The 13,449-nt window shown below is 44.3% G+C and overlaps 1 protein-coding gene across 1 annotated transcript in view; it reads left to right on the top strand.

Annotated features, from left to right (window-relative positions):
• CRAT (carnitine O-acetyltransferase) overlaps positions 1-13,449 on the top strand; it is a 29,328-nt gene continuing 15,879 nt past the window's right edge. The window contains exons 1-3 of the mRNA XM_035113042.3: positions 1-340; positions 5,915-6,178; positions 10,521-10,639. Coding sequence (XP_034968933.1) covers positions 314-340; positions 5,915-6,178; positions 10,521-10,639 — 410 coding nt within the window. The 5' untranslated portion in view covers positions 1-313. The remainder of the gene's footprint in view (positions 341-5,914; positions 6,179-10,520; positions 10,640-13,449) is intronic.

The following is a 13,449-nucleotide window of genomic DNA, read 5'->3' on the forward strand; positions in this document are numbered from 1 at the left end:
ATGGGGGGGGGGGGGGAGTGTGTGCCCAACCTGAAGATGGCGGAGCCTCGCCTGCTTCCTTACCCCTTTCTATTTAGGGGGGGGGCGCTGCTGCCCTTTCCAAAGATGGCTGCTTGCTAGCTCCTCCCCACAGCAGCTGCAAATTCTTGTTGCAGCCGCGGTGGTAGGTGCCTCTTGCTGGGCTACCGAAGTTGCACTCTAAAGCTCCCTGCCCTCTGCTCTCTCCAAGGCCAATAGCTCGGGACTTTGGCCTCTAGGCAGAGCCTCGACTCTTAAGCAGAAAAAAGGGGGTGGTGCAAACTTGTAGAGTGCAATGCTTGCCTTCCTAGCGAGGAACATGGTAAGTGACTTACTCTGCTGTCTTTGAATCTTTGGGGGTACATTTGCGAGGAAAGGGCTCAGATTATGTGGCTGGAAGAGGAGGAGGTTTGGGCGGTCGGGGGGTGGGTGCAAAGGTAGGTGGATTAGGGGGTCTGATTTCGGGGAAGATCCAGGCGCAGGGCTGTTGGGAAGGAAGGAAGGAAGAATTTACTCGTGTCCTGTAACTCTTGCTGCTTGTTTTCTGGAGAAGGAACATTCCTGATTTCTCCCTCTCTAGTTGGTGTGTTTATTTGGCAGAGCACCCTACGTCTCCAAGATATGTGTGGTTTTCTTTGGGAGATCATGTGAGGAGGGGGGCGACGTTATGCAAGCAGGAGAATCTTTTTTCTCTAATTTAAAAAGTACAGGAGGATTCTTAGCCAGAGAATGGGAGAAAACAGAAAGAGTTTTGAAAAAGAAAAGAGAAAGAGTTTTGGGTTCTCTGAGTGGGGGGATTTGAACCCTGATCTCCGGTTCCTAGTCCTCATTTAAACCCCACTACAACCCTGTGAGGCACATTAGGCTGAGAGTGAGTGGCTGGCCCAAGGTCACCCAGTGGGCTTCTTGGTCGAGTGGGGATTCGAACTCTGGTCTTCCAAGTCCTGATACACTACCCACAACCCCACACTGGCATATACGACTATATATTGAGCTGTTCGACAGTGGAATTTGCTGCCAAGGAGTGTGGTGGAGCCTCCTCCTTTGGAGGTCTTTAAGCAGAGGCTTGACAGCCATCTGTCAGGAATGCTTTGATGGTGTTTCCTGTTTGGCAGGGGGCTGGACTGGATGGCCCTTGTGGTCTCTTCCAACTCTATGATAGATAGATAGATAAATAGATAGATAGATAGATAGATAGATAGATAGATAGATAGATAGATAGATATAGAAAACACACACACGTGTGTGTATAATATTATTGTTAATAAAATGTTTATATAGCCCGTTTTTAATATTTGAAGGATGTCACACACATGTTTGTGATAATGCTCACAACACTTGTAAGAGCTCAATCTTTTAGGTTGGCAGTGCCTGTACTTTGGAACTCCCTGCCTATTGATATCAGGCACCTTCACTGTCCTCTTTTCAGTGCCTGCTAAAAACATTTAGGCAAGACCTACCCAGATGTTTAGAAAGTTGGTGCGTTTTAATCCATTTTCAGTCTATTGTTAACTTTTCCAAAGTCTTAAATTATAGAATCGTTCATTTTTCTTAGTGACTGTTTTATCTTTTTTGTAAATTGCTCTGAGGTTTCTTACAATCACGTGGTGCATAAATTTCATGAAATAGTACAAATAAATAAATTTTGTAAAGTAGGCCTGTATTATCATGCAAAGCCAGTGTGCTGCAGTGGTTAGGGTGTCAGATTAGGACCCAGAAGATCAGGGTTTAGATTTCTTACTTGATCATGAAGCTCACTGGGTTTGATCTTGGACTAATTCCGCATACCCTCTCAGAGTAGCCTACCACACAGAGCTGTTGTGAATATAAAGTGTAGATTGGGGAGAGGGTAATAGCTTGAGTTCCTTGGAGGAAAGATGGGGTGCAAATTTAATAATACGTTTTTAAACAAGAACATCACCGTTGTAATTACAGATGATGGGGCAAGGTGTAAAAAAGTCTTTTAAAATAATTTTAAAATGGTAAATGTTTAAAAAATTGTTTATTAAAAAATGTGCTAAATCTCTCCAAAATAACCTTAGTTTCATAGAAAATCTGAGTTGACTAGAAGGAAATGAATGCAGCAGGTGTCTTTGGCATCAAATTTTAAAGTGTTTGTTGAAGACTTTTCTATATTGTCGGACTTAACGTAGAGAAAAGGGAGAATGAAGCTCTCCCTGCTTGGCAGAATCTCGGCTATCAAAATGAATTTGTGGCCCAGGATGCTGTTTTTATTCTAATCAATTCCAATTGTAAATAATTTAGGCTGCTTCAAAGCATTGAAGAACAATATTTCTAAATTAATCTGGAAGGAGGGGAATCCAAGACTTAAACATAAAATTATGAAAGAGGCGGTGTTGCCCTGCCAGACCTACAAATGTATTATGAGACAGCTTATTTGTGTTGGTTAAAAGAATGGATTATATTGGATAATGCAGACATCCTGGACTTAGAAGGTCACAATTTAAAATTCGGCTGGCATGCATGTCTTTGGTATGAGAAGGCGAAAAATTACAAAAGTTTTATGAACCATATTCTTAGGAAGAATTTGTATAGAGTTTGGGAGAAATATAAAAATCTGCAGGAAAGGAAAACACATTTATGGCTATCCTATCAATGCTATTACAATTAAGAGAGTTGATATGGATAGACAGTGGGAAACTTACAGGGAATTGCTGCACTTTACAGAGGAAAAGCTAAACTGAAATCAATGGAAAATGTAAGGAGCCATGTTACAGATTGTTTACAATATCATCAGTTATACGAAATGTTTAAAATAAACAGGAAAAATGGTTTTTCAGACCAAAGCTCACAATTTGAAAAAGAAGTTCTACAAAACAAAGAAAAACTTTTGTCTGAAACATATAATCTGTTATCAGATTGGGAAACAAAAGGCAAGCTTGTCAAAGCCTCTATGACACATTGGACAATATATATAGGGCAGAATATAGATTTTAACCTCTGGAAAAAACTTAGAAAAGGTAATTTGAAGTTTACAGCATGTAATTATTTGAAGGAGAACTACTTTAAAATGATTTATAGATGGTATTTAACTCTGAGTAGGCTTGCGCTGTGGGTTAAACCACAGAGCCTAAGGCTTGCCGATCAGAAGGTCAGCGGTTCGAATCCCCATGACGGGGTGAGCTCCCGTTGCTTTGTCCCTGCTCCTGCCAACCTAGCAGTTCAGAAGCACGTCAAAGTGCAAGTAGATAAATAGGTACCGCTCCGGCGGGAAGGTAAACGGCGTTTCTGTGCGCTGGCTCTGGTTCGCCAGAAGAGGCTTTGTCATGCTGGCCACATGACCTGGAAGCTGTATGCCGTCTCCCTCGGCCTATAGAGTGAGATGAGCGCCACAAGCCCAGAGTCAGTCACGACTGGACCTAATGGTCAGGGGTCCCTTTACCTTTAGGCTTGCTAAGATGTATAATACTGAATCAGATAAGTGGTGGAGATGGAAAGAGGTTGAGGGAACGTTCCTTCATATGTGGTGGACTTGTAAAAGGGTAAAAAAAAGTCTTGGGAAATAATCCATAATGAATGGGAAAAAATGTTTTACAGTCCTTTTTTAAAAACAACCCCAGAGGTTTTTTTGTTGTTGTTGTTGGGGATCATTCAGACTGAAATTCCCAGGTGTCAAAAAAGGTTATTTATTTGTTAGCCCAAAAATGGAAAACGAGTGAGGTCCCAACTAAAGAAGAATAGCAATTTAAGCTAAAAGAATATGTGCAGCTTGCAGACTTAACATATAGAATAAGAGAGCAAGAAGAACATACATTTAGAGAAGATTAAAAAGGTTTATTGAATATTTGGGGGGAAAGTGTACACCTGAAAACGTTGGCAGCGTTCAGATAAATTCAACAGTGTAAATAAGTTTTGATGGATGCAATAATGGAATACTGAATGGTTTCATTTTTGTAAAATATGCAGAGATTTATGATATGCAAAATGAACCATGGAAAGAGAAGAAGAGAAGTCATTGATATGTTAAGGATGTTTAAATGAGTATTTTAATTTGTAAAACACAAAATTTAATAAAAAAAATTATACACACGCACAAGCTGGCCCTGCCACGCGTTGCTGTAGCTAATCCCTGTGACTGCCACCACCCTGTGTCGATCTATGATGTATCCCGCCCCTCCCCCCCCCCCGGTTTCCCCTGTGATTCCCCCAACCTTTCCCATCCTATGACATATCACACCGCCTCTTCCCCCTACCCCCGGGTCATCCTGTGACTGGCCCCACCGTGTCCTGACCTATCCTGTCCCCTCCTCCCCCCCAACCCCCACTCAGGCGAGTCAGTACCTCCATTCGGCTTCATCTGCAAAGGCTTCGGCCTAGTATGTAAACAGCAGCTGAGGTGCTGTTGAGGATGAAGGTTCTATAGGTGTAGTACCAGTTTAGCCGCCACTAGAGGGCGCTGGTTTGCAACCTGGTTCTTTTCGGCTGAGTGGTGCGTTCTGGAACAGGGTTTGGGGGGGTTTCACATGACGGGGGTGTGGCTCTTTGAAAACCTTATAAGAGCCTTTGGACATTCACTTTGGACGTTGTGTTCAAATTTGAATGCAGCCAGTGAAGCGGTTTCAGAGAAAAGTGGATAATAACCCACATGCCCAGTTTACATTTATATATATATATATATATATATAGATATACAGTCAAACCTCGGTTTACGCCTACCTCGGCGAGCAACCGCTTCAGCGAGCAACCGCCGCGGACCCAAAAGTGCTTACATCCGGGTTCCATGGCGTCGGATGCGCAGACATGATCTGCGCAGCTCGCGCATGCGCAGAAGTGATCTGCGCACGCGCAGAAGCGTGCCTTCAGCGAGCAACCGCTTCAGCGAGCGACCGCCTCGGCGGAATGGATTGTGGTCGCAAACCGAGGTACCACTGTATATAGACAAAGCGACAAGTCTATTACAGTTAACTGGTGATCTGTGATTTAAAAAAAACTTTTCTTGTGCATATATCTATTGCGTACTGCTTTGATTTTTGTTCTAATGAAATTGTGGTATATACACATTTTTTATAAATAAAGATATGTTACATTGTTTGTAAAGCACCACTGAAACATGCTGGTAGTCACAATGGTCTATGCTTCTAATCTCTTAAAAGTGAGACATGACCTCCTTTCAGGCCCAGAGTTAAAACACTGCTGTATAAAAGAGAGGAATGTGTTAGAAAACTGAGGTTTAGCATTACTAAGGGCAAGGTGTCCTATCTCCACTGTGGGAGACCATATGCCTCTGAATACCAGTTGTTGGGAATCCCCCAGTTGGGGAGAGTGTGGCTATTGATTTAGGTCCTGCTTCTGGTTGGGCACTATGAGAATAGGAGGCAGGACTATTTGGGCTTTGGAGGCCTGATTCAACTGTGGGGCTCTTCTGATATCCTTACACATGCTATGGATTAGTGCGGGTTTCCCAGAGTCTGAAACCTTGTTTTGCCCAGTAACTAACCTCCCTGATCCTTATCTGTGAAGCAAGTCCCAGCTTACTCTGTTGGACTAGCTTCCAAATAAGCATGCACTGGAATGCACCCTTGGGCTTCAACGAAATGATCTTGCTCAGTTTCCTTGCACATATACAGAAAGATCTGTCTCTGATGGCAAATTATCCAGTGCAAATGCCTCATGGCCAAAGGTTTTGGATTATGTTGCATCATGTCTCTGTTTAGTCAGGCGATATTTACTGAGAGGGTAATAAACCATACCCCATCCCCATTATTTAGGGACAGAGTATGGTGAACCACTCTTTAGTGAGCCCTGTCTTGAAGTGCAAAGGTGGACCACCTCAGTGAGGCCGGTGAAATGGGTGCATTTGGAGCGGGGGCAGCTGCTTCCTCTTCTGCTACAAAGTAAGTGACCATATGTTTTTTTTTTCCCTGCGGATTTTCAGGCAAAGCCATCAGGTTTGCTGAGGCCAGTAGCACTGAGGAAACTTCCGGGCCGGTACCTCGCCCACCAGGAGGGCTTGCCTCACCTCCCCATCCCACCTCTCCAGCAGACATTGGACCGCTACTTGTCTGCACTCCAACCCATCATCAGTGAGGAGGAACTCGGCCACACCAGGGAGCTGGTGCAAGATTTTCTGAAACAGGGCGGTGTTGGGGAGAGGCTGCAGAAAGGACTGGAGAGAAGAGCCCGGAAACATGAAAACTGGGTAGGTCACAATTGGAGGAGGTCAGGACTGTCATGTGGTCCCTTTTACACCTGGGGAAGGCAGTTGTTGTTTTTATTATTGTAATTACTAAAAATTTATAGACCACCCTTTATCCAAGGATCAAGGGGTGGTTTACAATATAAAAACAGAAAAATACGTAACATAATAAGCAAACACACACACACACACACACACACACACACACACACACAGTTTAAAAGGCCATTGATTATTTAATTAGCCAGAGAAAGTAGGTAGAGACAAGTTTCCATAATACTAGAAATCGTGACATCCAATGAAGTTTAATGATGGAAGTATGCAGGAAAGAGAAGAGAATATTCTTATTCACACAGTTAAACTTTGGAACTCACTTCCCAAAGACGCAGTGATGGCTATTATTATTATTATTATTATTATTATTATTATTATTATTATTATTATTAATACCCCACCCATCTGACTGCCACTCTGGGCTTCCAACAGTACATTGAAACACAATAAAACATCAAACTTCCCTAAACAGGGCTGCCTTCAGATGTCTTCTAAAAGTCAGATGCAGTAGTTGTTTATTTCCTTGGCATCTGATAGGAGGGCATTCCACAGGGCGGGCACCACTACCAAGAAGGCCCTCTGCCTGGTTCCCTGTAGCTTCACTTCTCGCAGTGAGGGAACCACCAGAAGGCCCTTGGCGCTGGACCTCAGTGTCCGGGCTGAACAATGGGGGTGGAGACTCTCCTTCAGGTATACTGGGCTGAGGCCATTTAGGGCTTTAAAGGTCAACACCAACACTTTGAATTGTTCTCAGAAACATACTGGGAGCTAATGTAGGTCTTTCAACGTACTAGGAGACAATGTAAGCTACCAACTTGGATGGCTTTAAAAAAGGATTGGATTAATTCATGCAGGATAAGGCTATCAATCGCTGCCAGCCATGATCAATCAATCAACCATTCAATCATTTTATTTGTATGCCAACTATGCTCTGCCTCGAAAGAGGCAGCAAAGCTTCTGAGTGCCAGTTGTTAGGAATCGCAAGTGGGGAGAGTGTTGCTCTTGTGCTCAGGTCCTGCTTATGAGCTTCCCTTTGGGGCATCTTGTTCACCACTGAGAGAACAGGACTAGATGCGTCACCGGCCTGATCCATTATCTTATGTTCTTATAAGGAAGGGAAAATGGAGATGGGGGACCGACCGGCTAGAGTTGTTAAGGTATACAGCACCCTCCTCCAGTTTGAAATGAAGTTGTGCAAATTGCATTAAAAGGTAAAGGGACCCCTGACCATTAGGTCCAGTCGTGACTGACTCTGGAGTTGCGGCACTCATCTCGCGTTATTGGCCGAGGGAGCTGGCATACAGCTTCCAGGTCATGTGGCCAGCATGACAGCGCCGCTTCTGGTGAACCAGAGCAGCACATGGAAATGCCGTTTACCTTCCCGCTGTAGCAGTACCTATTTATCTACTTGCACTTTGACGTGCTTTCAAACTGCTAGGTTGGCAGGAGCTGGGACCGAGCAATGGGAGCTCACCCCATCGCGGGGATTCCAACCACCGACCTTCTGATCGGCAAGCCCTAGGCTCTGTGGTTTAACCCACAGCGCCACCCGCATCCCCCCGGCTCTGCTGGTAGAGATGTGAAAGCCCAGAAAAAAACTGGGCTTTCACATCTCTACACACAAATTTTTGGATTCCACCCCCCACCCCACCCCCAGTCTTTGGAAACAAAATTAGAAACCATTTTTCAAGGGAAGAGGCAAAATAGGCAGAAAGGGACAATATTTTCTCCACCCTGCAATTTTTCTGGGTTCACTCCCCCACCCCCACCTTCACATCTTCATCTTCTAGGCCCTAATATGCCATCATCCCCTGTTCTTCCTCTCCACCCTTCCACCCATTCTCTTTTTTAAAAAGTTTTTATTTATACTTTTCAAATTGATACATTTCATTAGTTTTACAATCATTTTAACATTTCATGGTTTAACTTTCCCTTCTTTCTGCAGTTCCTTAAATTTATTTTTTGATATCTTCTGCATATCCAAAATCATTTAATTTGCTCATTTAATTGTCTCCTTTAAATATATACTCATATGAAACTGCAGGTTATTACAATAATCCTGCCAATGTTTTTATCTGTTTGCAATTTAACTGTAAATATTCAATAAACCATTTCCATTCTTTTGTAAAATGTTTGTTATCTTGATTTCTTATTCTTCTGGTAAGTCACCATTTCGGCATATTCCATAGGTTTTTGTATCCATTCTTCCTTTGCTGGGACTTCTGCTTCTTTAGGTCAGGCACCCCCAACCTTTGGCCCTCCAGATGTTTTGGACTACAATTCCCATCATCCCTGACCACTGGCCCTGTTAGCTAGGGATCATGGGAGTTGTAGGCCAAAACATCTGGAGGGCCACAGGTTGGGGATGCCTGATTTAGGTAATTCTGTCCCTACAATTCCCAAGAAGAATTGGGAATGCCGAAGAATTGATGCTTTTGAATTATGGTGCTGGAGGAGACTCTTGAGAGTCCCATGGACTGCAAGAAGATCAAACCTATCAATTCTTAAGGAAATCAGCCCTGAGTGCTCCCTGGAAGGGCAGATCGTGAAGCTGAGGCTCCAATACTTTGGCCACCTCATGAGAAGAGAAGAATCCTTGGAAAAGACCCTGATGTTGGGAAAGATTGAGGGCACTAGGAGAAGGGGACGACAGAGGACAAGATGGTTGGACAGTGTTCTCGAAGCTACGAACATGAGTTTGACCAAACTGCGGGAGGCAGTGCAAGACAGGAGTGCCTGGCGTGCTATGGTCCATGGGGTCACGAAGAGTCGGACACGACTAAACGACTAAACAACAACAATTCCCAAGAGAAAAGCTGCTGGGGTTTTGTTTTGTTTTGTTTTTTTACAAAGGTGGTTTTCAATTCATTATATATCATTTACCAGTAAGATTTAACCTTACTACAAGACCACCACATATGATAAAAAGATCCTTCTTTCTCTTTACATTTCCAGCATTTGTTTGATTTAGATTTATACATTTTTGCCAGTTTACTCGGTGTTAGATACTGTACAGCAGCATAGCTAGCCGCTTGGAGGCCTGGGGCAGGGGCAGTGTCCTGAAGCCGGGGGGGGGGGCGATCTGCCTGTGGGGGCAGGGCAAGCCTCTCCGAAGCTTGGGGCGTCTCCGCTGCCTCCCCCTCAGCTGTAGGGCAGCTGAGGGAGAGGCAGTAGGCAGATGTAAGTGCCATGCTGCTGTTTCAGGCAGCGCGGAACCTGCAGTCGCCTAAGCCACCACATCACTCCTTAAAAGTTTCGTGAGCCCTATTTTTTAAAAAAAAAACTCATTTTGTCACACACACCCCTCAGTGATGACATCTGCGGCGGGCTGCTCCCCTGTTCCTCCGCCACTGGTTAGATACCAACAACATCATTTTCATATCATTTTCTCTTATACCATAACATGCTGTAAATTTTATATCCATATTCCACAATCGTTCCCACGCTTCTATGTCTATATTATGACTGACATTTTAGACAACACTTTTACATTACATTACATTACATTCCAACAGGTCTCTCTCCAGTTGTGATCTTTGTTCCCCAAACCTGTCTTTCTTAAATACTTCATTCAAATGATGATATTGTAACCATGCTGTTAATTTCCTTGATAATTCCTTAAATTGTTTTAATTTACTCTCCTCCTTCTTGTTTTAATACATTTTTATAAGTTGTCCACCCTTCTATCATATTCTTTTTCTCATGGTGTGTGTGTGTGTGTGTCCGTCCACATGTGTGTGAAACACAAGCAAAAATGTCAGGAATCGGCAAAAAACAATACATTGCCAATTCTCTTAGAACACTAATAAAAAATTTTTAAGTAGAACTATAAAGGAACGAACCCCTCCCCCACCAGTAGCAATCTATATACTGTATACTAGAAAAACTCAATAAAGACATAAAAACTGTGTGATATTTAGAAAATAAATTCTTATCATTTTCAGTTCAGGCAAAACATGCTGGGCTTCTGGGTTGGGGACCGAGGCCCATCTTGTGTGGAAAAATCTGCCTGTTCTATTTTCCATTCTGCAGCTGGATTAACCTGTAGCCCATATTGAAGCTTATAAGGATCCTTGCCTCTCCAAGAGTCTCGTTCACACAGTGTACCAAGGGAAGTGGAGCGGTGCCAGCTAGCCCCACCCCTGGAGGTTTGGTCAAACAGGGCACACTATGGCAGGGTGGGGCTAGCTGGCAACGATCGCCACCAATGCATTGATAACAATACGTTGAGTGAAACACCCTACTCCCAAATGGCACTGGGCTAATGACACCTTCTCTGTTCTCATCCCAGCTTTCAGACTGGTGGCTGAAAACCGCATATCTAGAGTATCGGCTGCCTGTGGTGGTACATTCCAGTCCAGGAGTAGTTTTGCCCAAACAGGATTTTCAGGATCGGCAAGGGCAACTAAGGTAATTGTGACCACATTGGAGGTTCAGGTTCCAATATGTGTTTGAAAATAGGATGCTGATTTAATTATGCATTGTGAACTCTTACCACAGAATACCGGCTACTGAAAGGCAACGGTGCTAGTAAGGCTCCATGCCCTGCCTTTGGGCTTCCTGAAAGCTGCTGGTTGGCAAACACAGAATTTTGGGCTGGGATTCTTGTGATTTTAGCTGGGATTCCTTTATTGCAAGGGGTTGACCTAGATGACCCTTTGGATCCCTTCGAACTCTACAATTCTATGATTCTGTGTTTTACCCAGCAGGTCTCTTCCTTAATGTCGCTGCAGCTCAAAATTTAGAAGCCAACACCGTGCCTATCTTTAACCAATAACTCTCTGCACCATACATTTGAAGCTGTATCCTACCACTTTAAACAGTTGTAGGTTCCCCCAAGGAATCCTGGAAACTGCGGTTTGTTCAGGATGTTGATAGTTGTTAGGATGAAGCATCATGGAGGATAATCAGCTTGTCTGCTGAAAGCAGATACACTCCAGAAGTGGGACGCGGGTGGCGCTGTGCTCTAAACCACTGAGCCTCTTGGGCTTGCTAATCAGAAGGTCGGCGGTTCAAATCCCCGTGACGGGGTGAGGTCCCGGTGCTCTGTCCCAGCTTCTGCTAACACAGGCCACTCAAAGTGATATACCAGAAAAACCCACCCCATACATACATTAAAACCAGGATGGGTGGGTAGTGGGGGAAATACATTAAAAACCATTCCTTGCACTCTAAAATGCCATGGTAGTTAACAGCCAAAGGCCTAGTTAAAAAGCAGTGATTTTGCATGGCACCTGAAGATACAGCGCCAGGTGAGCCTCCTATGGAGGACGCACACAAAGAAGTGTCTCAGATGACGGTTACAAGGACTGGGTCAGTTCATATGGGGAGACATAGTCTGTAAGGTATTGGGGTCCTGAACCACATGAGGCTTTATAGGTCAAAACCAACACTTGGGCCTGGAAACTAATTGGTAGCCAGTGCAGCCAGGCCAGGACTGGGGTTATATGCTCAAAACATCTTGCCCTGGTGAGCAACCTGGCCACCAAATTCTGCACCAGCTGAAGTTTCTGAACTGTCTTTAAAGGCAGCTCTGGGTATAACACGGGGTCCCCAAACTAAGGCCCGGGGGCCGGATGCGGCCCAATCTCCTTCTAAATCCGGCCCGTGGACGGTCCGGGAATCAGCATGTTTTTACATGAGTAGAATGTGTCCTTTTATTTAAAATGCATCTCTGGGTTATTTGTGGGGCCTGCCTGGTGTTTTTACATGAGTAGAATGTGTCCTTTTATTTAAAATGCATCTCTGGGTTATTTGTGGGGCATAGGAATTCGTTCATATTTTTTTCAAAATATAGTCCGGCCCCCCACAAGGTCTGAGGGACAGTGGACCGGCCCCCTGCTGAAAAAGTTTGCTGACCCCTGGTATAACACAATGCACTTAGGCCTTGCTCCCCCCCCCCGCAGGACCTATTGCAGTCATCAGCAGTCGTTAACAGCCATCAACAGGTTTACCACTCCTATCATTCTCACCCACCCCCACCACCCTCTGAATATACATAAGGGTCTGGCTCTTCTGTTTCAGTGTACTGTATCTGAAGAAGTGTGCATGCACACGAAAGCTCATACCAAAATAAAAACTTAGTTGGTCTTTAAGGTGCTACTGAAGGAATTTTTTTATTTTACAATGCACTTTAAATATCACCCCCCCCCGGCTGCTTTGCAATCCCATCTCAATGTTCCTCTATGCATGTGCACACAGACACACTCATTTCCTTTTTATTTTTGGCACACACTATCACACTTTTTGGGGCTGAGTGCACAGAGTTAACTTTGCAGATTCAGTGTCAAGGGGAAGGGAAACCTGAGCTCACAGTCTGTGGAGGTGGAATTTCTTAGGGTGTACATGAAAGTGCAGAAGCAATTAACCAAAGGTGAGACTGGAATGAAATGCAACAGGGCAGCTTCTCTGGGTGTAGCAGGATGGAATATTTATTTACGTGCACCTTTGCCCTAGGGATCTATGTTGTCCTTTCCTTGTAAGGACGCCTTGACCTTTGTACAGGATCACCTTTCCCACACTTCCCCCATCAGCCTCTGTTCACCTTTCATCTTTTCTCCTGCTGTGTTTATAAATACTGCCCAATCAGAGAAAGGAGCAAGGACCAGTGGAATAAAAGATCCTCTGCCTCTTTGTGATGACACTCCAGTGTCTTAGGCTGCCTGTCCTGGGTAAATCTGCCCCCAGGGTTCAGTCCCAGAACCTACTGAACCCTGATGCTCAATCCGAAATAAATTAATGAAGAGAAGAGCAGTGATCCTTAACAAAATGAATAAATCTGTAGGTGTTTAGCCCAAATGGCATATTGTGTTTATCTGAAAGTAGGTAAAGCTTGACCTCTCAATCTTGGGCCTTTCTGCTTGTAAGTAAGTCCTGGCTGAGTTCAGTGGTGATTTTTTTGCTAGTTCAGAACTTTTTCCACCTGCTGGATAGGTGTTGCAATTCAGCAGGTTATTTAGGTCACCCAGGTAGCTGTGGATGTTGCTGCTTTTGATTGCGTCAGTGAAGCAGTTGATAGTCTAAAACCAGGTGTGGCAAACCTCTGGGCTGGGGGCCAAATTTGGCCCTCCAAATCTCTTTGTCAGGCCCTTGAGAGACCTCCTCAGCCACACATCCTCCCAGGCTGCTACTCTCTCCTCCACACTCCCCTTGAGTGCAGCTGCTTACCTGGAATGTGTTGCAGAACTGTCACAATGCCTCTCTTGTGCCTGGATGGAGGG

The sequence above is a fragment of the Zootoca vivipara genome, chromosome Z2, assembly GCF_965207765.1.
Source record: "Zootoca vivipara chromosome Z2, rZooViv2.hap1.1, whole genome shotgun sequence".
NCBI classification, from domain to species: Eukaryota; Metazoa; Chordata; class Lepidosauria; order Squamata; family Lacertidae; genus Zootoca; species Zootoca vivipara.